This window comes from Myotis nattereri (assembly GCF_964212035.1).
Source record: "Myotis nattereri genome assembly, chromosome: 2".
NCBI lineage: Eukaryota > Metazoa > Chordata > Mammalia > Chiroptera > Vespertilionidae > Myotis > Myotis nattereri.
Genome location: NC_138076.1, coordinates 166,764,655 through 166,791,314, shown reverse-complemented (window position 1 = coordinate 166,791,314; position 26,660 = coordinate 166,764,655). Strand labels below are relative to the sequence as shown.

General features: G+C 57.2%; 2 protein-coding genes across 10 annotated transcripts; one reads left to right on the top strand and one right to left on the bottom strand.

The window, feature by feature from the left end:
* Positions 1-111: 111 nt before the first annotated feature.
* KCNH3 (potassium voltage-gated channel subfamily H member 3) lies at positions 112-16,806 on the top strand (the record flags this gene model as incomplete). Of its 3 annotated transcripts, none has more annotated exons than XM_081084779.1 (15): positions 112-187; positions 1,591-1,824; positions 2,283-2,417; positions 3,619-3,752; positions 4,187-4,430; positions 4,774-4,931; positions 5,018-5,225; positions 8,790-9,062; positions 9,374-9,573; positions 9,922-10,171; positions 13,332-13,549; positions 14,176-14,498; positions 14,974-15,080; positions 15,668-15,744; positions 15,834-16,806. In XM_081084779.1, the coding sequence occupies 15 exons, from the start codon at positions 112-114 to the stop codon at positions 16,428-16,430; spliced, it is 3,234 nt and encodes a 1,077-aa protein (XP_080940905.1). In that variant the 3' UTR covers positions 16,431-16,806. The 3 variants fall into 3 exon arrangements, with proteins under 3 accessions (XP_080940905.1, XP_080940904.1, XP_080940906.1); XM_081084778.1 differs by having other exon boundaries at positions 15,626-15,744; XM_081084780.1 differs by lacking the exon at positions 14,974-15,080 and having other exon boundaries at positions 14,176-14,395.
* MCRS1 (microspherule protein 1) lies at positions 16,800-26,476 on the bottom strand. Of its 7 annotated transcripts, none has more exons than XM_081084781.1 (15): positions 26,380-26,476; positions 25,105-25,224; positions 24,420-24,558; positions 23,928-24,066; positions 23,170-23,328; positions 22,914-23,023; positions 21,936-22,044; positions 21,445-21,583; positions 18,778-18,853; positions 18,409-18,437; positions 18,198-18,290; positions 17,978-18,060; positions 17,715-17,802; positions 17,351-17,478; positions 16,800-17,242 (listed from the first exon to the last, which is right to left on the bottom strand). In XM_081084781.1, the coding sequence occupies exons 2-15, from the start codon at positions 25,112-25,114 to the stop codon at positions 17,156-17,158; spliced, it is 1,389 nt and encodes a 462-aa protein (XP_080940907.1). In that variant the 5' UTR covers positions 25,115-25,224; positions 26,380-26,476; the 3' UTR covers positions 16,800-17,155. The 7 variants fall into 7 exon arrangements, with proteins under 7 accessions (XP_080940907.1, XP_080940909.1, XP_080940911.1 ...); XM_081084783.1 differs by having other exon boundaries at positions 25,105-25,317; positions 26,380-26,475; XM_081084785.1 differs by having other exon boundaries at positions 25,196-25,317; positions 26,380-26,475.
* Between the last annotated feature and the right edge of the window lie 184 nt (positions 26,477-26,660).

Here is a 26,660-nt window from a genome sequence, read left to right as displayed (position 1 = left end):
CTGCGCTAAGGGGCGCGGGGCCCGGCGGGGGGCGGCCGAGCTGGGCGCCCTCCCCCGGCCCTGAGTCCCCGCGCCCCGGAGGGATGGGGCGGGCGGCCACGGCTGCCTAAGATGCCGGCCATGCGGGGACTCCTGGCGCCGCAGAACACCTTTCTGGACACCATCGCCACGCGCTTCGACGGCACGCGTGAGTCCTACCCGCGGCCCGATGGCCCCTGAACGAGCGGGCCCCTGCCCGGGGTTCCGCGGGTCCGGCACCCAGCATCTCGGTTGGCCGCCCTCCTGCGCTCACCCTCCCTCCTTCCCGCTCCGCCCCCACCTGCCCCAGCTGGTAGCTGAGACCTCCGTCTCCTTCCAGACGCCGATTCCCCTCACCCCCTCCCGCCCCCAAGGTTTAGAATCAACCCTGACCCAGGCCAGGAAAACGGCGAGAAGCCTCCGGGTTTGGGGCGTGGGGTGCCGTCTGTTTGCCGAGGCGCGACCCCAACCCAGTCAGTCTTGCCCATCCCGTCCCTGGACCTGGCGCGTTCCCACCCGCTACCTTCTGCCTTCGCACTGGCGGGATAGCGGGTGAGGTGGGGGCTCACAAACAAGATTTAGACAAGAGGTGCGCAAACGGAGATAGGGTCGGTGGGACTCAGGAGTGTACCGCTTGGCCAAGCTCACCTGACCGCCTAAACCCACGGAGTCCACTAGCCCCCAAAGGTCGATTTGGAAGCTACCAACGAGACTGGGGAAGTTTGGAGAAGGCGACCAGAGCGTCTAGATTGTGGGTTCCTGAGGTCTGAGCACAGGGAAGATCATGGCAGCCCCTCCCCTCTCCTCCTCCCCCCAGTGGGGCTTCCCAGCTCCCTGCCTGGCGCCCTCCGTGGTCTCCTGTTCCTGATAGAAAGCCGGTGGGAGCCCTTCTGTGAGCGTCCCCCCCACCCCAGGCTTCTCCGTCTGCGTTGTTGTGTGCTTGGCTCCTGCTGATTCAGCACCCCCCACTTCCCAGTACATTTCTGGCTCCAGACTCCATATTCAGCTCCCATTCTTACACGCTCATTCTCGGTCACATTCATTCATTCCTGAGCCAGGGCACCCAGCTGGGGCTCAAACAGGGCAGAATGGATGGTGGCCTGGACAGCCTCTCAGTCCAGTGGGAGGGGCCACATGGCCAAATTGGGTGCCTAGCTGGTGAGTGAGCCTAGCAGAGGTAGGGTGGGGCTGAGGCTGGCCTAGAGCTGGTGCTGTGGTCCTCCTTTCAGCCTCCCCAAACCCACCTCTTGCCCCAAGCTGCTCAGGACACACTCCAGAGGGCACAGTGCCCACACAGGGCTGCATTCACCAAGCTCAGTGTTCACAGGTGCTGATTCTCAAATGCACCCATACACACACTGCAAAGAGTGGGGCACTGACACAGGTGACACACTCATTCCTGTTCATAAACATTCCTGCCTAACCCTGTCCACACCCCCAACACGCACACGCACGCACGCACGCACACACACACGATTCCTGGGTTTTATGAAGCCCGCCTTAATGGAAAGAAGGGGTGGTGGGCCCTGCACCTCTTGTCCTGTGCTTCCTCTGAGAGACGCTCTCTTGCAGACAGTAACTTCGTGCTGGGCAATGCCCAGGTGGCGGGGCTCTTCCCGGTGGTCTACTGCTCTGATGGCTTCTGTGACCTCACGGGTTTCTCCCGGGCTGAAGTCATGCAGCGGGGCTGTGCCTGCTCCTTCCTCTATGGGCCAGACACCAGTGAGCTCGTCCGCCAACAAATCCGCAAGGCCCTGGATGAGCACAAGGAGTTCAAGGCAGAGCTGATCCTTTACCGGAAGAGTGGTGAGGGGCCACCTGGCACCTCTTCAGTTTCCCCCAGACTGGCACCCGCCCCATCCTTTGTGCCTCCTTTCCATTCTCATCTTCTCCATCTCCCCATCTCATCCTAACTTCCCACACACCCACCTCCTCTTCCTCCACCCCACCCCATCCCCGGCCGTCCTCTCTTCCATCCTCACCCCATCCTTAGCCTCCATTCGGTTTCCCATCTTGGGTTCCCCAACCCAGCAGGAAAATGTCCCAGTGTCAGTAGGACAGATCTGTGAACACACATGTCTGACCGTCATCCCTGCTCTCCCTGGCTTTCTATCACCCTGTTCCATCAAAACCTGTCCGGGATGGAGCAGGCGGCTGCTGCCCTCCCAGGGTCCTGCTGTGTCTCGCCGTGGGTGTCAGTGGAGCCTCTGTCACCTGGGGCAGGTGGAGAATGGGAGCTGGGCTGAGTCTGTCTTTGTGCCCAGGGCTCCCATTCTGGTGTCTGCTGGATGTGATACCCATCAAGAATGAGAAAGGGGAGGTGGCCCTCTTCCTGGTCTCTCACAAGGACATCAGTGACACCAAGAGCCGAGGGGGCCCTGACAAATGGAAGGAGACAGGTAGGTGCCTGTGGGGCCATTGATTTAACGTCTGTGGCTGGGGTGTTGGTCACCTCAGGCCTGAGCTTGTGGATGCACCACCCGTTTACACTTGTTGGCTCCCACTCTGCTGGCTGAGAGCCTGTGCTGTTCTCCGCTCCACATGGCCCGGTATAGAAAGCCTGTTTCCAAGTAGACTGGTGGGTATACAGTTGGAGCATTTTGAAGTTTTGTTATTATTAATCCTCACCTGAGGATATCTTTTTCATTGATTTTTTTCTTTTTTTAGAGAGAGAGTGGAAGGGAGGAAAGGAGGGAGAGGGGAGAGAGAGAGGCAGAGAGACGGAGAGAGAGAAACATCGATGTGAGACACACACATTGATTGGTTGCCTCCCACATGTGCCCCAACCAGGGTCAGGCATCAACCCGTAACCCAGGTATGTGCCCTTGACCAGGAATTGAATCCGAGACCTTTAGGTGCATGGGGCAATGCTCTACCAACTTAGCAACACCAGCCAGGGTGTATGGTTGGAGTTTTGAAGTCAAACTAAGTAAAAAACTGAAAGCAAACTCCACTAGTGCCTGTGAAGTTCCATTTTCTGACCAATTAGTGAGGCTGAGCCATAGCCCGCAGCCCCAGGCCTTTTCCTCACATGTCTGACTGGAGAGCCCTGGCCAAAGCCCCCCTTTGAGTCCTCCCAGGGCTGGGAAGGCCCTTAGACAGCTCACCGAGCTGTCATCCGAACCTGCTCCACGGCCTCTCTGCCACTTGGGGGTGTTGGGTAGTCTCCATTCCTCATCCCCCACCCCAGCCCTGACTCAGCCTCTCCACAAGGTAAGTTCTTAGTGGTCCCTGCACCTGGACCCTGCAGCCCTTCTCTGAGCTTCTGCAGCTCTGCCTGATGGCCTCTGCTTGCTCTGCACTCCCCCCACCCCAGGGACCACCTCTCCCCTCTGTTCCCTGGCCTTTCCCTGTGGAGAGCCTCTCCTGCCTTGCCTTGGTCCACACCTCCTTCTCCTTCAAGCAGGCACTGGGTGTCTCAAGCACCTGTAGGGTTGCCCTTTGCCGGGGGTGCAAGTGATTCTAGGAAGGGAGGCATGCCAGAGCCTCCAACTCTAAACAGACCAGTCAATGAGCCAGACCTGTCCATGGGCCAGCACCTACTGTCTTACACCCAAGACCATTCCACCATCGTCCTCACGGGCCCCTCTTCTTTTGCAGGTCGTGGCCGGCGCCGATATGGCCGGGCAAGAGCCAAAGGCTTCAATGCCAACCGGCGGCGGAGCCGGGCTGTGCTCTACCACCTGTCTGGGCACCTGCAGAAGCAACCCAAGGGCAAGCACAAGCTCAATAAGGTGGATTGAGCACTAGGGTGTGTGTCTGGGGGTTGGGCCAGGGTAGGGACGGCTGAGGAGATGGAGGGGGCAACTGAGAATGTCCAGGAGACCACACAGGCCCCACCAGTACTTTGGGATTGTGACTGAGGGAGGGACTGTCATATGCATGATCCACCGAAAATATAGAGGAGAGTCTTGGCCCTGGGGTCAGATGGGCTTTTTGGCTTAATCCTGGCTCCTCCCCTAAACCGCTGTGTGACCTTAGCTAAGTCACTTGACCTCCCTAATCCTCAGTCTTCTGCTCTATAATGTGGGGACTCGAATGCCTGTGTCAGAGGTTACTTTGAGAATGCAGGGAGGGAAAGAAGATGGATGCCTGTCCTGGACCCTATCCAAACTCAGCCTGTACCAATTTCCTGTCATCCTGCCTGGACCCGCCCTGCCTCACTCAGAAGGTGTTTGGGGAGAAGCCAAACTTGCCTGAGTACAAGGTAGCCGCCATTCGGAAGTCACCGTTCATCCTGCTGCACTGTGGGGCACTGAGGGCCACTTGGGACGGCTTCATCCTGCTCGCCACCCTCTACGTGGCCGTCACCGTGCCCTACAGCGTGTGTGTGAGCACAGCCCGGGAGCCCAGCGCCGCCCGCGGCCCCCCCAGCGTCTGTGACCTGGCCGTGGAGGTCCTCTTCATTCTTGGTAGGTGCCCTCTGTGCCTCCCACCCAACCCCGTGCCAGGTGCCCCTTGGGCTTTCGTGGGGATAGTCTGCATGGCTCCAGTGCCCCGGGCCCTCCCCCTGCGGGCTTTGAACTCAGACCCAAGTCCCACACGTGTCTCTACCGCTCACGGGTTATGTGACCCTAAGCCAGTCAGAGCCTCTCCAAGCCTCAGTTACTTTCTCCATCCAATAGGCCTAGCCGTGGTCACCTCTTAGAGTTACTGCAGGTCAAGGCCCCAGGATAGTGTCAAATACTGAGCTGGTGCCCAGTGAAGCGTGGCTCCTCCCCGCCCTGAAACAAGTCCCCCCCGGGCATTCCACAGACATCGTGCTGAACTTCCGAACCACGTTCGTGTCCAAGTCGGGCCAGGTGGTGTTTGCCCCCAAGTCCATCTGCCTCCACTACATTACCACCTGGTTCCTGCTGGACGTCATTGCCGCCCTGCCCTTTGACCTGCTACATGCCTTCGAGGTCAACGTGGTCAGTGTGGCCGGGCAGGGTGGGTTTTGGGGTGGGACAGTGGGGGCTGGGCCAGGAGTGACCCCCCCCCCCGCACCCCCACACAGTACTTCGGGGCCCACTTGCTGAAGACTGTGAGGCTGCTGCGCCTGCTGCGCCTGCTCCCGCGGCTGGACCGCTACTCGCAGTACAGTGCTGTGGTGCTGACCCTGCTCATGGCTGTGTTTGCCCTGCTCGCCCACTGGGTGGCCTGCGTCTGGTTCTATATCGGCCAGCAGGAGATTGAGAGCAGCGCATCTGAGCTGCCTGAGATAGGTACGAGAGGCTGGGGTGGGAGGGGGGCATTCGAGTGTGCATACATATGTGTCCAGGAGTGTGTCTACTCGAGTGTATGTGTGTCAGGGAAGTGTGAATGCATGTGTCTCTGTCAGGGCATGTTTGCGAGCTGGTCAGAGATGTGTAGAAGTGTGTGTGTGTGCTTGTATGTGTGTGTCACAGTAACATGTGTGCAAGTAGACGTGTGTTTGAGAAAAATGTGGGGGTGGTATGTGTGTGAGTGTGACAGCCATCACCTCACAGTAGGCCTGTTCTCCAGGCCTTGTGGAGAAAGCCTGGTGGGCTGCCTGGAGGAGTCTTATTCACCCATAATGACCTTCTTGTGGCCAAACTTTTATCACATTCTTCAAGCCCCTGCCTAGCTGGAGAAGGCTGTGCAGGGAGCCAGTGTCCTCCAGGGTTCCTCTGATGCCTGGCACGTCCCTGCTACCTTCTCTGAAGCTCATCCCCCAACATCTCGGCTCCTAAGCCTTATTCCCCACTCTTGTCACCTCCAGTCTGCATCTCTCTCGGCTGCTTCTCAGCCCTCCTCCAGCCTAAAACTCGGTCTTTTCCACATCCCACCAGTGTCTTCACTCTCCTTCATTTCACCTCCACTTTCACAACTCCTCCCTCTGCTTACCTCCCACTCACATCTTAACTCCTGCTAGGAGAGCTTCCAGCTCTACTTCTCATCCCAAAACATCACCCGAAATGTCATCCAGCGGGTCACAGCGATCTGGGGCCAAACCCTCATCCTCTTGAAATCCCTGTAGCACCTGACCCTGCCAAACACAGTCTTTCGAAATGTTCTGCCCCTCTGCCCTGGGCTGGCCTCCTCCTACTCCAGCCCCTCAGCTCCGAGCTTTCCTCAGATCGCTCCCCTCTCACCTTGTTCTCCCTTGCAGTTCCCCTGGCGTCACTACGTGGACATCTCAACTTCCATTTTTTCTCTCTGACGCCAAACCATTCTGTCCCAGCCATTTCTAACTCTCCATGCTTGCAGCTCCAAAATGTAACACCCCAGTCTTCCTCCCCGCCCTCCAGCCCTCCAGCGACCTCCAGTGCTGGCCTTTCGCACCAGTTCCCAGTCAGTGGTAAGACACCAGCTGCTCTGACAGCCTGTCATGACTGTCCATTCCTCGGTGGGAGCCAGGTTGGCCTTAGAAACCTCCTCGGGTCAGTTCCCAGGGATGAGGAGGCTCCTGTGAACGCTCTCTCCTTCTCCAGCCCAGAGAGACCCGCGTGAGGTCCAGAGGGCCCACCTGGACATTTCCCAAGCCCTGGAGTCACCGAGCACACAGATGCTCCAGGCAGTGTCAGCTCCTTGGCGCCTGCCCTTCCCAGAGTAGGGCTGTGTGGAGGCTGCTCTGGGTTCAGACGGCATTCAGTGAACATGTAGTCAGAGGGCCAAGAGATGGATAACGGGGACACAAAGCGCTGGCCCCAAAGTGGGCTGAGACACCAAATTCCTGGGTCCGCCCCTCCATCCCAAAGGGGACCCAGGCACCCTGGGCTTTAGTCCATGGAGCTCTTTTGTCCTGGCTACTTCACGGGCTAAGGAGCCGACATGGGTAACACTTTGGCTCCCAGCGGGCTCTGAGTCCACCAGGGAGAGCCTGGTGATGTGGGGGCGGTGGATTGCTTTGTAGATAGACATGGCCATTCTTGTACCCTTGAACCTCAAGTTCCAGAGTACTTTTGTCCTATTTGGGGCTGGTACCAGTTCACATCTGGGTGTTTCCAAGTTCTTCGGGTCATCACCTCCACCTTCTTTCTCCAGGGAAACTATCCCAACCCAGGCTGGAGTCACACCAGACCTCCCGCCGGCCCCGCTCTGTCTGCGGGAGGCACCTTCCTGTGGCTTCCTGGCCTTGTTCCCCTGGTCCACGGCCTGTGGTGTGGGCACAGGATTCCTGCCCCAGATTCCCATCAGCCCAGTGGAGATGGGCTGGATTTTCAAAAGACTGTGCTAAGTACTGAGGGACTCACTCAGGGCAATTCCCAGTTAAGTCACCAGCCTCAGGAACAGACTCTGCTGGCCTGACTCCCCATGTGGAGGCCCAGGCCAAGGTGAAGAGGGGCACCTCTGCCACCCTCCCCTGTGCTCCTGCTTCTCCCCCCCTCCCCCCCTTCACCTGGCCACTGGCTTCACCCTCAGGGCCCAACTAATGACTGAAAAGTTTTGCACGCTCCCCTGCATTCTCACAGGACACCTCAATTAACAGGAGGGGAATCTCACCTTGGCTCAGGCCTTCTCACAACCCCCCAAATTTCTTGGCCCGGAATTTGATGCCCCAGTGTGAACCCCCATCTAGCTAAGCCGAGTTGCTTGCCTGTACTTGTTTCCATCTTGAGATTTTGCTTATGCCTTTCCCTAGACCAGGAATGACCTCCCCCACCTCAGTGTCTTTGTATCGAAACTCTATCCATCCTCTGAGACCAAGGACAAATGTCTCCTCTTCCAGGAAGCCTTCTAGCCGTAGCCCATAGCATGTTGGTGTGAGCCCCGTCGTGTGGCACTCGGGCCTTGTGTAACTCTGGATGTAGCTCCTACACTGCAGGAAGCTCCCATGGGTCCCCGCAGCTCCTGGCCTCTGCAAAGGGTTGCCAAATGAATGAATGGGTGGGTAGGTGAGAGAGGGAGAGTTGGGATCATGGGGGGGGGGGGGCGGGCAACATGTGTAAGGTGTTGGGGAGAGTGTGGAGCAGGGGGTCTAGGGTGTGTTGAGGTGGGAGGGGGCAGGTGCATGTGAAGAGGTAGGTCCCACTGCTCCCACCTCCTGCCAAGGGAAGCCCAGAGAATGGGGTTGATGGGGAAACTGGGATGATCTTCAGCCTCCACCCAGCCCGCCAGGCTGGTCTGTGTCTGCATGTGCACAGGTGCCTGCCTGCCTGTGGCCTTTGAGTGTTCTCACCCATGTGCTTGTATCCGTGCGAGTGTGTCCCCTCTCCAACCTGGACACCAGTGTGCAAGCACCCGTGTAGCCTTGTCTATCTCCCACGTGCTCACTGGCCTTCTCCGTGTGAGTGGCGTGGCTGTGCCTCTGCGAATGTGCTCACATGTGTGTGCCCTTGTCCTCCTGCCTGTGGGGAGCACGTGTATAGCCTTGGTGGTGTCATGTGCATATCCATGTCGCTGTGCTTGAGAACATGCGTGTGAAGTTGAGTGGTGTGTGTGGTTGTGTGGAGAGATGAGGCAAGTTCAAAGACGAGTGGACAGGGCAGAGGAGGTGGCCTCACCCATCCAGCCCTGGGAACAGTGGTCTGGGTTAGTGCCAGCTGTGGGGAGAGGGTACAGTGCTCCTTACTCCATCCTCGGCACCAACAGACTCCAGCTGGGGAGATGGCAGCCTCAGCCTCAGCCTCAGCCTCCTGTGCTCGTCTTGCTGAGGGCTGAGGGGATGGAGAGGAGGGCACTGGGCCGGCAGAGGAGGAAGGTGGAGGGAAACCATGGCATAGATCTGTATCCACATGTCCCCCACCCGGGGCTACCAGCAGGCATACCTGCACCCACAGCCTGGCGTGCTCGCCCGCTGACTCGCGCCCCTGCCCCCTTCCCAGGCTGGCTGCAGGAGCTGGCCCGCCGGCTGGAGAGCCCCTACTACCTGGTGGGCCGAAGCCCAGCTGCAGCGAACAGCTCTGACCAGAGCGACAACTGCAGCAGCGAGGCCAACAGGACGGGGCTGGAGCTCCTGGGCGGCCCGTCCCTGCGCAGCGCCTACATCACCTCCCTCTACTTCGCACTCAGCAGCCTCACCAGCGTGGGCTTCGGCAACGTGTCTGCCAACACGGACACGGAGAAGATCTTCTCCATCTGCACCATGCTCATCGGGGGTGAGGCCGGCCACGCTCTGGGACGCTCCCAGACTTCTGGCCCCAGGTGGCCCCTCCCTCTCCACCTCTCCCAGGTTCCCACGGGTCTTCCCAGAAGTTCTTCTGTTTTAGGGGCCCAAGGACCTTGAGGCCAAGGCCGGGAGAGCCCACTTGGCTGCAGGCCTCCATGCCACCCAGCGCAGCCCTGTGCCTTTCCCAGGAGCCTGTGGAGGACGAGGGCGGGCGGGGCGGGACAGACGTGCGCAGCCTGGTGTCAGTCAGGCTGGGCCAGGCCAGTCCTGGAGGTGACCCCCTCTCGCCACCCTCCCCAGCCCTGATGCACGCGGTGGTGTTTGGGAACGTGACGGCCATCATCCAGCGCATGTACGCCCGCCGCTTTCTGTACCACAGCCGCACCCGCGACCTGCGCGACTACATCCGCATCCACCGCATCCCCAAGCCCCTCAAGCAGCGCATGCTCGAGTACTTCCAGGCGACCTGGGCCGTGAACAACGGTATCGACACCACAGAGGTGCGCAGGCCTCCAGGCTGACCCTTCTAGCTTTGCTCCTTCAAGGGGTGTGCAATTGGTCTAAAATTCTCAGGAGTGGGCTGGGAGGCCAGGAGTGCAGAATTCTGGCCTCCTTGCCTCTGCTCTCTCCTGGGGGACAGCAGCATGGGGCAGAGGGCAGCCAGGAAGGTGTGGAGGCCCCTCTCCACTCTTGTTAGGTCTGGAGGAGGAGAGCTGGGCTGCTCATGGAGGGAACAAAGTGGCTGAGAGGGAGGCAGAGAGCCCCTCAATGACCAGTCCCTGTGGGGCAGGTTGGAGGCTGCCTCCCTTTCTGCCACCCCAACCCTCCCCTCTGCTCCCCACCTGCAGCTGCTGCAGAGCCTTCCTGATGAGCTTCGAGCAGACATTGCCATGCACCTGCACAAGGAGGTCCTGCAGCTGCCCCTGTTTGAGGCGGCAAGCCGCGGCTGCCTGCGGGCGCTGTCCCTGGCCCTGCGGCCCGCCTTCTGCACACCCGGCGAGTACCTCATCCACCAAGGCGACGCTCTCCAGGCCCTCTACTTCGTCTGCTCCGGCTCCATGGAGGTGCTCAAGGGTGGCACCGTGCTTGCCATCCTAGGTTTGTGAGGGTGGGGGAGAGGGCTTGTGGGAGGCAGATGGCCCCGTGTGCAGAAAATCCAGAGAGGGGACCCAGGCAAGACCACCTGGAGAGACAGCCAGGATGGAGCCAGGAGTAGCCATGGAGCAGCCATGGAGTTCTGGGAAAAGCTCAGCGTGGGCCTGGTGGCAACGTAAGGAGGTGGAACCCATTTAGAGGGTGTCAGAGGCCAGAGTGAGTGGAGGACCAGTCAGTCTGTCGTATATGATGGGACATGGGTGAGCAGCACTTTCTGACAAGGAAGAAATTCAAACGCTGAGGATTTAATTGCTGGAGAGTGTTCAGGAAGGGCTGGGGAAGCGAGGAATGGACATTTGCTTTGTGGGCCTCCCACCACCACTGGGCCGGGGAGAGAGGAGATGCTACTACTCTCCCAGGGCAGATGACAGCCAGCCCAGGGCCTTGAGGGATGACAGCAGAGTTCAGAAGCAGCATGTATACTCCTTTCTTGGAAAAGGAAAGAGGTGAAAAGGGGAAAAGGAAAGGATCCACTCCTTGACAAGGAAGAAGAATTTGCAGTTATGGAATCAGCATCATAATAGTGCTGACGCCAGGGTCTCACAGCGGGGCCAGCTTGCACCTTCCTCTCAAGCAAACCTCAAAACCCTGGGGGAGGAAGTGGTGTTATTCCTATTTTACATAGAAGGAGACAAAGGTTCCCAGAGGTTGATGAACTGACAGGCTGGCTTAGAACTTGTCTACCCAACTTTAGACCTCAAGCTTCATACACTGTGCTACCAGGCGCTCTGCTCTGTGGAGACTGCACCCAAGAAAGGGCTTTGTTTCAGGATGCCCTGACGTGCAGCACATCTGGGCATCCGGGAAACATGGGCTGCATGGCACCTGGGCTGTGAGAGGCTGCCAGCAGTGACCTCAGAGGACCTTGCACACGGGCAAGGCCTGGACGGAAAGGAGGTGGCACCTAACCACGGCTGAATCCTCAAGCAGCCAAGCACTTGTAGACTCACTGTGTGGACAGGTGATGCCCGGAGCAGCTGCGATGTGTACTAATCTGGAGAATCAGGAAGACCAGATGCCAGCAGCTACTGTGCCCATCCTCTCTCCCTCGAGGAGGAAGATGTTCCGACAGGAAACAGGTCTTGGAACTGAGAGAGGCAAGAGGCTGCTTCACCCTTCACCTTGTGTCATTTATGAGTTTGGCTTCTGGGCCAGATGCCGTTTGTGCCAGGACTCTGAGCAGACAGAGTTAATGGCTGCTCACATGTGTCTGTCCGTCCTTGAGAACTTGTGGGGAACTGGAGAGATTCACAAGGGTGAGAAGACAGATTTTGATCATTGCAGACTGGTCACCCCAAAGCAAGATTGTCAAGTGGATTATTAAACAGATGGCTTCAGCCTGCATCGAGGAAGCAGTGTGGCTGGGAGCTGGCATGAGTCCTGCAAGAACATGTCTTCACTGATGCCAGGCACCAGATCTCAGAATAGCCACGTTCAGAATTGAGACAGAGCCTCAAGAATGACCACCGCCTTCACCCCGGGCCTTTGCCTCCAGAATGTCCCCAGCACCGGGACTTACTTCACCTTTGACCCATCCTGTCCCTGCACATCTGTTCCAAATGAACTGTTTCCTCTGTTGACTTGGCCGCTGTGGGTGCCCAGAGAATGCCTGATTCCCGGGACCTGGTTCACTGCTTTGCCTTCATCCCACCTCCCACCTGCTTCCTTAGTTGAACATCCAGTGCCTCCTGCCTGCTCCTGGCAGCTAAGACTCACCGTGCATCTAGCAATGTCAACTCCAGCCCCTTCCTCTGTGTATGAACTAACAGCTAAGCATGTGCAAACTCCGTGCGGGGGAGGAAGAAGGCAAGCCAACGAGGTGGGTTGGACTGTGGTGTCAGGAGGATCTTGATGAGCTTGAGCGGGAGGAGGCTCTGCTGAGCTGCCAGCCTGGAGGGTGGTCGCTGGTCCCTGAGACCAGTGGCACAAAACTCTGTCCCTGCTCCTCTCTTGTTTCTCATTTTTATCTCACCTCCTGGATGAAGACAAGAAATATACACTTATCCTATTTCCGGATGACACACATGAGGAGAGAGCTCATTCATCAGATGATCACATTGAGATCCAAACAGCTCTCAGAAGGAACCAGAAGGATGGCCTGATACCAAGAAAATAAGATTTAACAGTGATGCATTCTAGTCTTAAGTTTGAGCAAAAGTCCATGAACATTTAGCGTTGTGCTGGCAGCATGAGGCAGCCCACGGCGGGGGTGGCAGAGATCCACCTTCCTGAAGGATAAGGAAACACTTTAATCTGTGAACTGACTGGCTGTGGGTTGAGCTGGCTTGTGAGGGCAGTGGGTGCTCTGTCCAATCCCGGGTGGCACCCCATCCCTGTTGGAAGGATCTACAGGGGATTTGTGGGCAGGGGAGGAAAGGAAAGGAATTCTGATTGATGGCCTATGTCAGGCACTTTATCTCCACTAACTTACTTAATCTTCACCACATTTCTGTTCGGAGACACCGCATTTCATTGATTCTAAGACATACATTTTTCCCCTCCATTTAACATTTCTGAGATTGGGATACAGATTTACAATCTGTCAGCCAGGTGGCAGAGTCAGCAGGTGGTGGGATACCCTTCGTTGACACCTGCTGGTCAGATCAGGAAAGCACCGCAGCCTCAGTTCCATGCGGATCTATTGCAGAGACCAGGCATCAGGGCTGGAAGGACATGAGCCTGGCATTTCCACTGTGCCACATGGGCACTGACCTGCCAGCTCCACACTGTTCCCGGATAAGCTACCCCCGAATCACCTGTGAGGCCGGAAAACCATCGGATTATGGGGTCTCCCGTGGATACTCTGACTCTGTAGATAGGAACAGAGCCTGGGAGTCTGGCTTTTCACTGTCCCAGAGCACGCTGACCCCCGGGCAGGCCAGGAGCCACTAGAATTGGTGACTGCTCACTGGTCTCAGGTAAAATTTGGATGTGTGTCAGCACAGTGGCTTTGATCCCGTGTGCTGCAGCACCTGGGTCACAGTGCTGTCCTGGCCCCCCCCGGGGGGGGGGCAGCTGAAAAGCCCTCAGCCCATGAGGAAAGCTCAGCAGCCTCCATTTGACTTCCCTCCATCGAGGCCTGACCTCTGCTTCCTCTCCCCAGGGAAGGGAGATCTGATCGGCTGTGAGCTGCCCCGGCGTGAGCAAGTGGTCAAGGCCAATGCCGACGTGAAAGGGCTGACATACTGCGTCCTGCAGTGTCTGCAGCTGGCTGGGCTGCACGAAAGCCTGGCACTGTACCCCGAGTTTGCCCCACGCTTCAGCCAGGGTCTCCGAGGGGAGCTCAGCTACAACCTGGGTGCTGGCGGAGGCCCCACGGAGGTGAGGATGCTGGGTATGTGCATGGATGAGGCTGGGGTGCCAGGGAGCCTGGGGAGGTGAGCAGAGGCTGGGGTTTTTGGAGGTGCTGTGTTAGTACATGGCCTGGACGAACACCGCCGCACATGGTAGGGGTCTACACTCTCCCTGCCTCTTCACACCCACACTGTCCTTTAGAGCCCAGCCATGCTCAGCCACTGCGCCGTTTTCCTGCCTCCAGAGTGAGGTCTTAGGGTACGGCCGCCGAGCCCACTGGGACCAGAAAAGGAGCCTGTAGGCCCAAGAGGAGGGATGGTGTCAGAGGGCAGGGCAGCGGCTACACACAGCCACCAGGCCACCTCTGAAGAAAGCCCTGCATCTGACCCGCTTCTTCACCGTGAAATAAAACTGACTTATGTCACAAATTCCAAACCAGTTTTTAGTGCTGTGTTCTCTTCGACAGTTCAGTTAGCCTAAGGGACCAAGCCGCACTGGCTAGAATTTTGAGGGGCTTAGTGGCTTTCGGTGACAGCAGGAAAGCAGCCCTCCCCTCCCCCAACTGAGCTTCTTCCTCAGTGGGGTGAGGTCAGGGTGGGGGAGGTGAATGGAGCATAAGATAAGCCCAATTCCCTGGCCCCCACTGTTCGCAGGCGGACACCAGCTCCCTGAGTGGCGGCGACACCCTCATGTCCACACTGGAGGAGAAGGAAACAGATGGGGAGCAGGGCCCTGCGGCCTCACCAGCCCCAGCTGATGAACCCTCCAGCCCCCTGCTGTCCCCAGGCTGCACCTCCTCATCCTCCGCCGCCAAGCTGCTGTCCCCGCGCCAAACCGCACCCCGGTCCCGTCTGGGTGGCAGAGGGCGGCCAGGTAGGGCAGGGACTGAAGCTGGCCCCTCTGCACACCCTCGGAGCTTAGAGGGGCTGCAGCTGCCCCCTGTGCCATGGAATGTGCCCCCGGATCTGAGCCCCAGGTGAGCAGGCGCTGGGCCACTGCCCTCCGGCAGAGATAGTGCTGATAGGACCAGGGCCCCGGCCACTCACACCCCTGCCCTGGGTGCCCCTCCCTCCACCCTAACCCTCCCAGCCTCTTCCATTGCCTCGTGTAACTTTCCTGACTCCTCCGTTTCCCGTTTCCCGGCTGCCCCTCACCCCCTATCCATATAAGTACATGCTCTGACCGACTACGCCTCTGGAGTTCCCATACCTCCCATTCAGAACTCAGCTCAGAACTCTCCTGCTGTTTCATGTGTCAATCTTGGATCCCCAGTGAAACTGCAATCTCCTAGGGGAAGGGACATCTCATATTACCTTTCTCTTGGGGTCCCAAGCCCCCTGTCCCGGCTCCAGGGTCCTGTAACTTCTATATGAGGACACTGGGGTATCTTGTCCCAAGAAACACCGCAGTGGTTACCTGTCGATTTACTGTCCTGGTGCCTGTGTCCACAGGGTAGTAGATGGCATTGAGGATGGCTGTGGCTCCGACCAACCCAAATTCTCCTTCCGCATGGGGCAGTCTGTCCCAGAATGTAGCAGTAGCTCCTCCCCTGGACCAGGTACTGGGACCCGGTGCTCGGGGGAAGGTTGGCAGGGCACTCCCTTTGCCCTGTGACCCTCTGAGAAACCAACAGGATACAGAGGTTGCCTAGAAGCCCTCCTCCCCTCCGCCCACTGCATGGTATGAGCAGGGAGTCTGGTGGTTAAGACCAGCACCTTGGTGTGGGAGGGTGGCTGGGAACGGGTCTGGAGCTCTGCTGTCAGCTCTCCAGCAGTGTGACCTTGGTTCTTGCCTCAGCTTCCGGTCTGTAAAATGGTTGTGTGCATCTAAATAAGATAATGTTGCTAAGATCCCTAGCACATCTTCTGGCTCACTGGCAGGGTAGAGGGCTAAGGCAGAGTTAAAAATGGCCCCCAGCCAAGCCATGCAGCCCTGGGTGTGGACCAGGTAATGAGCTCCCAGGAGCGTCCATGTCCCTGGAGGACAGAACAAGAGACAGAAAGCAGCTTCCTGGGGAGAAGGCAAGGGGCAGGGTGTCCGAGGTCCCCTGGCAGTTTGGGCAGAATTCATTAACTTGGGCCCTATCTGTACTAACCGGGGCAGAGGCCTGGACCCTGGCTAGTAACCTCATCCTACGGTCCACAGAGAACAGCCTGCTTACCCTCCCCCTCGGACCCAGTGAGGCGAGTAACACAGACACGCTGGACAAGCTTCGGCAGGCTGTGAGTGAGGGGAAGAGGGGAGGGAGGGCAGGGAGGCTGCTGTTGTGTAGGTCCTGACTCCACTGACCTTCCCTCTTCCCTCTGTGAAGGTGATGGAGCTGTCTGAGCAGGTGCTGCAGATGCGGGAAGGACTGCAGTCCCTGCGCCAGGCAGTGCAGCTCCTCCTGGCGCCCCACAGGGAGGGCCCATGCCCTCAGGCATCAGGAGAGGGGCCACGCCCAGCCAGCACCTCTGGACTCTTGCAGCCTCTGTGTGTGGACACTGGGGTATCTTCCTACTGTCCGCAGCCCCCAGCTGGTTCTGTCTTGAGTGGGACCTGGCCCCACCCTCGTCTGGGGGCCCCTCCCCTCATGGCACCCTGGCCCTGGGGTCCCCCAGCATCTCAGAGCTCCCCCTGGCCTCAAACAACAGCTTTTTGGACCTCCACCTCTGACTCAGAGCCACTAGGCTCAGGAGAACTCTGCCCAGAGCCTAGCACCCCCAGCTCACCGCCTCCTGAGGAAGAGGCTAGGACTGAGCCCCTGGATCCTGTGAGCCAGGCGGAGGCTGCCAGCACTGGAGAGCCCCCGCCAGGGTCAGGGGGCCTGGCCTTGTCCTGGGAACCCCACAGCCTGGAGATGGTGCTTATTGGCTGCCATGGCCCTGGCACGGTCCAGTGGACCCAGGAAGAAGGCACAGGGGTCTGACTGCCAGCCCCAGAACTCATTGTTGCCAGACATGCTGCCATCTGCTGCTTTGCCCAACGTCGGGATAGAGGAAGGGTGGCAGCCACCCCAGGGACTCCGGGCTGCCTGCTGGCTCAGGGCAGGAGCCTGAGAGCCAAGGAAGGCCTGGCCCTGGGCTCTCATGGAGGGAGGGCTGGAGCCTCAGGGACAGGCCCCAGGCTAGCCGTCTCCTGGCCCCTTCTGGTGGGTCCCCCGCTCAGCCTGCTCCTCTGACCTCTTGTCTTCTGGGAGACAGAGGCTGAGGCCAAGGAGGGGTTCTGCCATCCCCTGCATGTGCCCCTGACTCACCTGTCCCACATTTTTTATATTAAAAGGTAATAAAGAAACTACTTTGGAACTCAGTGCTTTTTACTTACAAAAGAAAATACAGTAAAAGTCTGAAGCTAATCAGCTGGAGACACAGGGATTAGGAGTCCGGGGAGAGGGGAGGTGGTCTGCTGAGAGAAGGGGAGGGGCTCTGGCTCTAAGGGAGCTGCAGAGTCCCAGCCCCTAGGGGTTCCTGAGGGCCAGCCCTGTACCCTCTCTCCCCTGCCCCACCCCGGCGAAGGCTCAGATCAGTGGGCTGTCAGTTGGGTCTCTCGCTACCCACTGGTTTTTCCAGGAGCCCGAGTTCCCAGCTCTAGGTAGGGCGCTGGAATGGCAGGCGAAACTGAGGCCAGAAAGCCCATGGGTCCTGCCACCATGCCTCACTGTGGGGTGATCTTGGCAGCCTCAGCCCGGATAAGGGCAATGAGATCCTGGTTGATGAGGAAGACGAATCGCAGGCTGGCAATCTATAGGCAGGAGAGAAGGGGGGCTGAGGACAGAGGTGGGCCCACATATTGGTTCACCACACCCCAGGCAGGTCTCAGTGTGGCCTCTCCACCTCCTTCCCAACTCACCTCCACCACAGAGTTATTGCTGAGGCGCCATTTGGAGCCACACAGCACCGGCCGTCCATCGATATAGATGGGCCGCCGACCTTCATTGGCAATGAAGAAATCACCGTTGTTTTTCAGTTTGATGACACCTATGGAACAGAGAAGAAAAAGAGGATGGTGTGGTGGGGGAAGACCAGAAAAGAGCCCAAAGCCCCCATGTGCCCTCTCTGATTCTTGGGGGTGGGCTAGAAGGCACCCAGGACTCCCAAATTAGAGATCTTAAAATGCCAGCTCATCCATGAGAGTTTCCTCAGAGACCAAGCCCCAAGGCTGCAGAGGGCAGTGAGAAACCAGGAGAGACATCCTCACTGCTTCCTGTTGGTACCTTGCTTCCGGGAGATCTTCCAAGCTGGACCCTCCAGAGACAGGTCCACGTCAATCTGGTTATCCTTGGTTGCCCTCCCCAGGGTGATCTGGGGAAATGGAGCAGGTGAGGGCTAGCAGCTGAGGATTGGGGGATGGGTCCACACAGGCCAGGGAAAGATGAGAAATGAGGGACCAGACACAGAAAGGACATGAGGGGAAGACTGATGGAGAAGGGAAACAGGAGGGGGGAACGGGAATGGGATGGAGCGGGGCCTGCCTTACCTCTCTCGAGCGCATCAGGTACCGCACCATGCGGCCCCGTAGCACTGCCAGCGTCTGGTTGTCGAAGTCCGGAGAGCTCATGCCTGGGGAGGAGCAGCTCGTGTGGGGGAGAGCCCACCCTTTAGGGCTACAGGGCAGAAGGCAGGGAGCTAGGGCAAGGTCTACTGAGGGAAAGGAAGATGCACCTAGCCAGGCAATCCTGGTCCCCTGGCCTCCTCACCTGTGATGCTGTCTACGAGCACCTGCCACTTATGCAATTCCTGTTCCAGCTGACGAATCTCTCGCTTCTGGCGCCGGTCAGCCACTGTCAGCTCTGGGGTGAGTTGGGGTGGTAAGGAGGGACACACCAAAGTCACTAGCACCCGGTACTGGTCCGCTGTGTTCAGGCAGGAGCTTCCACCCCCTTACTGTCCCCACCAGAGCACACTCACCATGTTCCAGGACCTCATCTCGCATGTCCCTGGGAGGTGAGAAGAGAAGAATGAATGAGGTTCCACTTCCAGCTCACCTGCCATCACCATCAGGTGCTCCTTGGCCCAACAGGACCTCCCTCAGCCAGTTAGCCCAGCGGCCCAGGAGGCTGCTTCTCTGGTCTCGGCCTAGCCTTCTCCTGGGGAGCCTGGAGGTGTAAGGTGCTGTGGGAGTGTGAGGGTTGAGCAGAGAGACCAGGTGCCAATCGCTACAACTGGAGCTTGAGGCTGCACCTGGGCTGAGCTCTGTTCTCTGCAGCAGGAGCGGTAGGGCCACGTACCTGAGCACTCTGCCCCAGGAACACCCTGCCTGTGGGCCCAGCCACTCACTTGAGCTTACTGTCATCAATCAGGTCCTCTGCATCGGAGAAGTTCAGCACCTGGTCCCCCTTGGGCAGCGGCTGCACTGAACAAAGGACGGAGGGAGGGTCAGCACCGAAGCTACTCCTCAGCCTCCAGCTGCTGAGCAGACCACTGAGCTGAGGGGACACGTAAAGACTGAGCCTGTGAGGCCAGCTTCCTGCTGAAATGAACGGAGTTAATCCAACACAGGCAAGGGGCGCACGCCAGACCGGGCTGCGTGCTAATCCGGCACAAAGCACGCCTGCGGCTAATGGAGGGCAGCGGCGCTTCTGCAAAGGGAAGGGAATGAAGTTTGACCTTTCGTGTGGGCTTTTTGGTGTGTGAAGGGCTCTCACACAGCCTTGAACTAAGCAGAGAAGGTACTGCTCTTAGTTCCATTTTATAGATGAGGAAATGGACCCAGGAGGGAAGGTTCATCTATGAGACTCTAGTTTAGGACAGAACCAAGATTCAAGCTCTGCTTTCCTGATTCCAAACCAAAAAACCAAAGCATCACATGCTCCTGAACATTTTCTGCCGCCCTCAGCGAGGGGCTGAGGCACTAGCCCATTTAGAAAGGACGTGCTAGGAGTTACCCGACCCTAACCAGTGTTTTTCAAACTGTGAGTCATACCGTGTTAATGAGTCGTGAAATTAGTTTCATTTTTTCCAAAAATGAGATGGAAATAGGATAATATCAGAGCCCATTAGATATGTTCAGGATAAATATTGTTTCATGAAAGTTTCTCAGTTTTTTTTCTAGTCAAAATGTGAAAGGGACCCGGGCCTCCAAAATCTGAGAACTGCTGCCTTAAGGCTGGCTCTTCCCACAATTGCAAGTGTCTGTTCAGTAGCCGCTCCCACTAGCTGTCGGTTGAGGGGTTTGACAACACTGGGTGTCCTCACTCCCTGCCAAACGTTCCCTCCACCACCACACCGGCCTCCTTAGGTCAGACTGTGTGGGGAGATGGGTTGGGGTGGTCACTGCCACCAAGTCCCTCCCCCACCACAGCTGCCTGAAATTCCACCAACCTAATATTCAACTGACTTAACAACTAAGCAGTGTACATTCCCTGTTGCTAAGGACTCCTAGCTCTAAACAGCAAAGAGAAATCAAATACCCACATAAGAACTCTTGGAGAGAAAAATTAAACCTTTAAGTTAGCAAATAAGTTTACACAAATAACTTTCAAAATAGTGACAAAGGAGCTAGCTATAATAGCAAAAATAACTTTATCCAGTCTCCATTCTCTCTGGGAATTCAGTGATATTTGGGCCGGAGGAAGCAGATTTGGATGCTGCAGGAATAAAGTGGGCTGCCTGCTGGGCACTAAATTCAGAGATCCCTAGGATCCTCTTGTAGGACCGTCTGTAAGTAGCCAGAGCTGCAGGCCCAGATGGTAAAGTGAAGGGCATGGCCAAAGTTTCCTTTTCACAACAATGTAGAAGGCAACGGGCAGTAGCGTTTAGGAAGAGCTGCGTGTGCTGCATTATGCAAGTCTGACGCTGAATCTCAAACCCAACTGAAGCGTTTTCTGCAGTTTAACCAGACTGCTTTCCTGATCTGTCACTAGGAGTGAGAGTTTTACTGCTGAGGGAAGAGATGGAGCAGGGAGCATTCTGGCCCTTGGGGAAGGAGGACAAAAGGACCCATGTGAAGTCCCAGTGGGGGTTCTGAATGGCCCGAAGGCAGCCTGGCAGCACTGACTGTTGGTGGGAGGAGAGGCAGTGAGTGAAAGGTGAAGAGAGGGAAGGGCATCATCTCTTGGATGGGAAATGGGGGAGGGTGAGAGTGAGGGGGATGTTCACATTTTGCTCATACCTGAATGTTATTCATGAAGATTATATTAACGTATTATTTATCCTATATAATAAAAGCCTAATATGCTAAGTGTCCTGTCATCTGGTTGGCTGGTCAACCAATCAAAGCGTGATACACTAATGATATGCTAAGGCCGCTCAACCGCTTGCTATGATGAGCACTGACCACCAAGGGGCAGTCGACCAGTCGAGCCATTTCGGCCCAAAGGCAGAATGACAGGTAACTATGATGCGCACTGAACACCAGGGGGCAGACACTCAATGCAGAGCTGCCCCCGGTGGTCAGTTCGCCTACTACAGGGGGAGCACTGCACAGCCAGAAGCTGGGCTCAGGGCTGCCGAGTGCAGTGGCAGTGATGGGAGCCTCTCCCACCTCTGTGGCAGCGCTAAGGATGTCTGACTGCCAGCTTAGGCCCGCTCCCCATGGAGTGGGTTTAAGCTCCGTTAGTCATTAGTCGGACATCCCTTGAGGGCTCCCGGACTGCAAGAGGGCACAGGCAAGGCTGAGGGACCCCCCAAGTGCATGAATTTCATGCACCAGGCCTCTAGTGTAATTATAAAATGCCAAAACCCAAACAAAACCAGAAATGATAGACAACTGCCATCTAGACATTTTGCCCAGATTCCAAGCAATTTTGGCTGAAATTATCCTTGCCATGAAGCTGAAGACTGTTCCAGCTAATGTCCCTCCCTCTAGAAGGAAGTGGCTTTTGCTGCAAAGAGAGGTGAACCAGACACTGGGAGCCACTGAGGAACTACAGGGCACGTGAAGGCAACTGTGCTCAGAATACTCACACACACAAACCCACTCTGCCAGTTCATGGGGCCAGTTACCTGTCTGGTCCTCCAGCAAGTAATACTGCTTCATGAGCTGCCAGTGGGCCTGCAGAGCCTTGGCAGTACGGGCCAGGTAGAAGGCATCAGGGTGTCTGTGCAGCAGGTCCTGGAAGGTCTCCAAGGTGGGCTGGCTGGTCTGAAGGGCAAGAAGCATGCTCTCTCTAGGCACCTAGGTTTTCTCACTCCTGCCTTTCCACCACACCCTTGCCCACCCCCAAGCCATTCCCACCAGGAGCCAGAAGCAGCTATGGCTGTCCAGGGAGCTGGGCTCGCCTCTTCCTGAGTGCAAGGGTGTGTGGATCTGCACAAGCATGTCTCCAGGCAGTGGGGTCTCCCCACATCAGTTTTCTAGTTCAGCGGTCACCAACTGGTGGTCTGCGGACCACTGGCGGTCCATGAGGTCCGAAAGGTTGATGACCGCTGTTCTAGTTAGTCCAGTTCCCACCCTGCCCAGCCCCTTCATCAACCTTACTAGCCCTCATCCTTACCGATCCCACTTTGCTGAGCAGCTGTTCCTCAGCCTTGCTGAACAGGGCCTTGCTCTGGATGGCAGCAATGGCCTCTGGGTGCAGCTGCCTCATGGCCTGGCAGGCCAGCCTAGGCAGGGAGGAGACAGGTCAGGACAGTGTTGAAGGGAGGGTGTTGAGCAATCTAAAGTTCCTATTTCCCCCAAAGCCTGCAGGTCTTTGAGAGGCAGGTCGAGAGGCCAGGCCCTCAGTAGGAAGAGCCCAAGGCTTAGCATGGTCTCATGGGTTTGTCCAAAGTATGAATAGGCAACTCAGGAAACCAAGTCCCTGTGTTCAAGTCAGTGAAGAGATTCAGACACAGCCCGCTTGGGGCCAGTCCCGAAGAAGATCCTAAATCCAGCTGAGGCTAACCAAGACCTTTGTCCTTGGCCAAAGCTGCCACCCATTAGCCACTGCCCAGCACTTCCTCTTTCTCACACTGAGCCCTGCCTGTTTCCTGGTATATCAGGACCATGGCTAAAGCTTAAGCAGTGCCAGCGGCTATGGAGTAGAAGACAGGTGTTAAGCATCCAAACAAATTTGGATGACATTAAATGAAGTAACTGAGGAGGAAGAGTGTGTGGTGCATGTGTGCACAGGTTTATTTGGACTTGGGGTGCTAAAATTAGAAGGAATTGTGGGTGATCTGTGTGAAAAGGTTGGGAGGTGACTTGCCTCAAACCACAATGCACACAGTGGTGGAACCAGGGCTCCCCTCATTCATGTGGGTGTTTTCTCCTAGTCTATTTCCTTGACTTCTAGATCCCCTTGCTCCTGCTATCAGGCCAGAACTAGCAGGGTTGGCAGCAGGAAGAAGCTTCCCTCTAAAGCCTGAGTGCAAGGGCCCAGGAGCCCTGCCTCCCAGACCCCCTCTTTGGGCCCTTGTACAATTCTCTTGTTCCAGGGGCCAAATTCTGATATCCCCATTCCTTCTCCCCTGCTGGAGCCAGCCCCACTCACTTGGAGATGACAGGATCGTAGAGCAGGGCGTACCAGCGCTCCTGGACTTCCCGAAGGGTGAAGCGGCAGCTGAACTTCACACCCAGGTGGACTGATGTCAGGTCATTGGTCTGCAAGGCCCCAGAGGGGTTTGCTTCGGCCTTACCGCTGGAAAGAAACCCTTCCCTTGCCACCCACAGGGCACTCCTGGGCTAGTTGGGGGACAACTGGAGGCTGGGGGAGAAAGAGTGCCAGGAAAACTGGTGGGAAGCACTACCTGCAACACAGCGTTGATGAGCAGGAGGTCATCAGCAGGCTTCCAGCGGCCCAGATCCTTGGTCACCTGAAGTGGCTGTTTGCTCTTCTTTACTCGCTTGGTGATTCCAGGAGTGGGGGCTGGGCTGGGCGGCACAGGAGTGCTGGGGGCCTTGGACACCTGGGCAGAGGACAAGAACACAGTGAGCTCAAAGCCAGCATCAGGGCAGCCGGTCTTCAAGTGACAGCCCCAGCCCCACTCAGCAATAAGCAGCATAGGCAGGGAGCTAGTTTTCTAACATCCGTTCCTACCAGAGCACTTCTACATAGTCCTTGACCATATGGGGGTCTTCTCTTTGCTGGTGGCACCCCCAACCCTAGAGTGGAGGGTGGGTAGAGAGGATACCAGGAAAACACTCTTACTGGTACAGTGTCTGGGGCCAGAGCAATGCCACCTGGGGATTATTTTTACACCCAGCAATGCTGGGAACAGGCTGTCTGCTCCCAGAATAGATGCATGCTCCATGCCTCCCACACAGAATGTGATACAGGATGCATTGAAGGGGGGGTTGGGGGGGGGAGATGTAGAACAAGCAAGAGGGAGTAGGAAGAGATAGGTTCCCAGGAGGGAGGCATCTGAGGTAGTCTGGTCCTCTCAGCATCCTCTGAAGAACCCTTGCCACGGACAGGTTATGGGGAAACCCTTGCCAGCTGACAAACTGTGGCCCTGGACCCCACCTTTACCCTCCCACCTCCTTGCCACGTCTTCCCATTCCTCACCTTCTTCTTCTCACTAGAGGAGGGTTCACTTCCAGAACAGCGCCCTGGTTCCACCCCACTGGCCCCCTTCGCCCGCGTAGAGGACTTGGCCAGGCTGCTCTCCACCAGCTCATCATCAAACTTCTTCCTCTTGATAAACCTGTGGAGAATCCTACCCAGTGAGTAATCCTGCCCGCTCCCCAACAACCACTTCCATCATGCCTCCAGAACAGAGCAGGTTCCCAGCAGGGTGCTGCCTGCTCCAGCTCCGTGGATGGGGCATGACACAGCGGTGCCCACCCTCTGAGGCAAGAGTGCTGTACCACAAAGACTTCATGCCAAAGACCTGCGATCCCCTCCCTTGCCCTCTGTCAGGGATTTAGTAGGGACAGGAAAAGCACGAGGTTCTGCCAACTGGGCCTCTAAGGGTCTCAGGTAGTCATTCCCAACAGGGTGAAGGCGTGCAGCGCCTAATGCCCCTGGTCAGTCCCTGGCCATCCGAATCCGTACTACCTGGAGGAGCTTCTCCGTTTAGGGATGGTGCCCAAGGCCTGTGAGGAGGCTCGCTTCTGCCCTGCCAGTGACTCTTCATCCTCTGAGCGGCTGGCAGTGCCTGATGCCATCAGGGATGAATCTAGTAGCCCCTGAGAATCTAGAAAAAGAGAAGTGGTGAACTCAGACCTCCTAAGTTCCTAGCAGAGCCCTGAGCCTCTGCTCATAGGTCTTCTCAGCCCGCCCCTTCCTCTGCCAGCCCTCTCAGCCCTCCCCTTCCTCTGCCCGCCCTCTCAGCCCTCCCCTGCTTCCTTGACACTTGAGGTTTTAAGGTGGGAATTCCTTGGCCATCCAGATCCCATCTGGGCTCAGACCTGGCCCAGACCTTCCACGCTGGGCAGCTTTCCCGGGGCCACATGTCATGTTGTGCAGCACGTGGTGCTCAGGTCAGACTGGTGGTGACGACACACCAGGCTCTGCGCATAATTGCTCCCTCTGCCATCAAAATGCAGCCATGCCAAAGAGCAGCAGCTCAACAGCAAGTTGGTCAATTGTGGCCTCTGCCGAGAGCTATGTGGGTGGTGCTGGCCCCGGGGGAGGTGGCAATGCCCAGCCAGGGCGGAAAGACACATGTGTCAGGCACAGGGTGGACTCAGCAGATGCTTGGTGCCCAAACATTTGGGGAGCTGGCCCGGCCTCATACTACCTTTGTCCATCCTCTTAGAGTCCCAAAGCCACCGGTTCCAAACCACAGGGCTAGGAGGAAGGGTCCCACAGGCTCATCCAAGGATTCTGACCAGGTGAGCTTAGAGGCTGAGAGGAGATTCTGCAAAGGAGAAATGAGGCTCCATGAGGCTCAGGATTCCAACTGGCCAGCCTCACCGCCTTATACTGCAACAGGTCCCCCAGGTCCCATAAGCTAGGGAAGACACAAGGAGAAGAAAGACAAAAGTCTCTATTTCGCCAATATGACCCTGATAAATCAGTAGCCTTTTGGAAGCCACGGACATCTTTGAGAACATGATAAAAGCTATGGATTCCAGAAAAATGTACAAACACATACTATTTAGGGGGTTCACGGACCCCACTAATTCTACTCACAGCCCCTAGGTTAATGGCCTTGATATAAACTAGCAGAAAACAAGGGATTCTTGGCTCACTCTCAACAGCTGGCCACTCAGCTCCACGGCACCACCCCTTTCCCTCCTGGGCCAAAGAAGGGAAAAGGATAGAATTCCAACCAGTCCACCTCTTTTCTCCCCCCATTTGCATATCTAGCTGAAGATTTGGTGGGTGGTATCTCGGGGAAACTGAAAAATACAGTTTGGAAACTGCCCGAATATCAACCGCCACCCGGGGGGCGGAGAGGCTCTTCAACGCGGCCGAACTCGGGTGCTGGGAACTCGAGGGGGCGCGCCGCCTGCGGGTCCCGCTCCTCCTGCCCAGGCTGTTCTTCCGGCCCCGCCCCCAGGTGAGCTCGCCCCACGGAACACGGCTGGGAATCCTGCCACCTGGGGAGAGGGCGAAGGGCCCCGATCCCACGCCCGACTGAGGCAGGGTCTGCGCCCCCTTCCCTCCCTCGGTTCATTCTCCCTCGAGTGCACAGCAAGGTGGGGGTTGGTCCAGGTCAGTTTCAGGAGCTCGGGATAGCAGTGGTGGTGAAACTCAAAAGCAACACCGAGAGAACCCCGATGCTCTCGCGTCCTCGGTTTGAGCCCCACGGACTGGTGGCGGGAAGCGGGGGGCAAACACCCGGCCAATTCTCACCCCACCTTCAGTAAGCCACCTTTACGCATGCGTAACGTCTCGGACCAGACGCTGGCCCGGTCCACGCATGCGCAGATTACCGGGGCGCTACCGGGGCGGGGCCCTAAACCGGGGGCAGAAGGGGGGGGTCGTCCCTGGAGGCACTCTGTGAAATTCTATTTGACGCCCCCCCAACTCCGCTTACAACCCTCAGAAGAGAACCGCGAGGTCTCACCATTCCTAGGCTGCCAGCTCCAACAATTTCTCCGCCGCGACGGCAGCAGCCGCAGGGCCAAAGCCAGTTTCCGTGAGGTACATCCACTTCCGGGTCTACGAACCAGGAACTTGACAATCCCTTCCGGTTCTCCCAGAGCACAGGCGTGAAGGGGGCGTGGCCATGGCTGCGGAGGTCACAGTTTTGCTAACAGGTGAAATCAAAGGCTTTCCCAATAGGGAAACATCAGGGATTATAAGCACCCGAGAGGTTACCCGGTTGAGGGGAGCGATTAAAGGGAG

Excerpts from the sequence above, each read along its gene's own strand:
- MCRS1 (XM_081084781.1), bottom strand. Across the intron at positions 18,854-21,444 it reads CTTGCTGGAGGACCAGACAG|TGCAGCCGCTGCCCAAGGGG; the intron begins GTAACTGGCCCC and ends TCCTTTGTTCAG. Across the intron at positions 18,291-18,408 it reads AGATGAGGTCCTGGAACATG|AGCTGACAGTGGCTGACCGG; the intron begins GTGAGTGTGCTC and ends AACTCACCCCAG.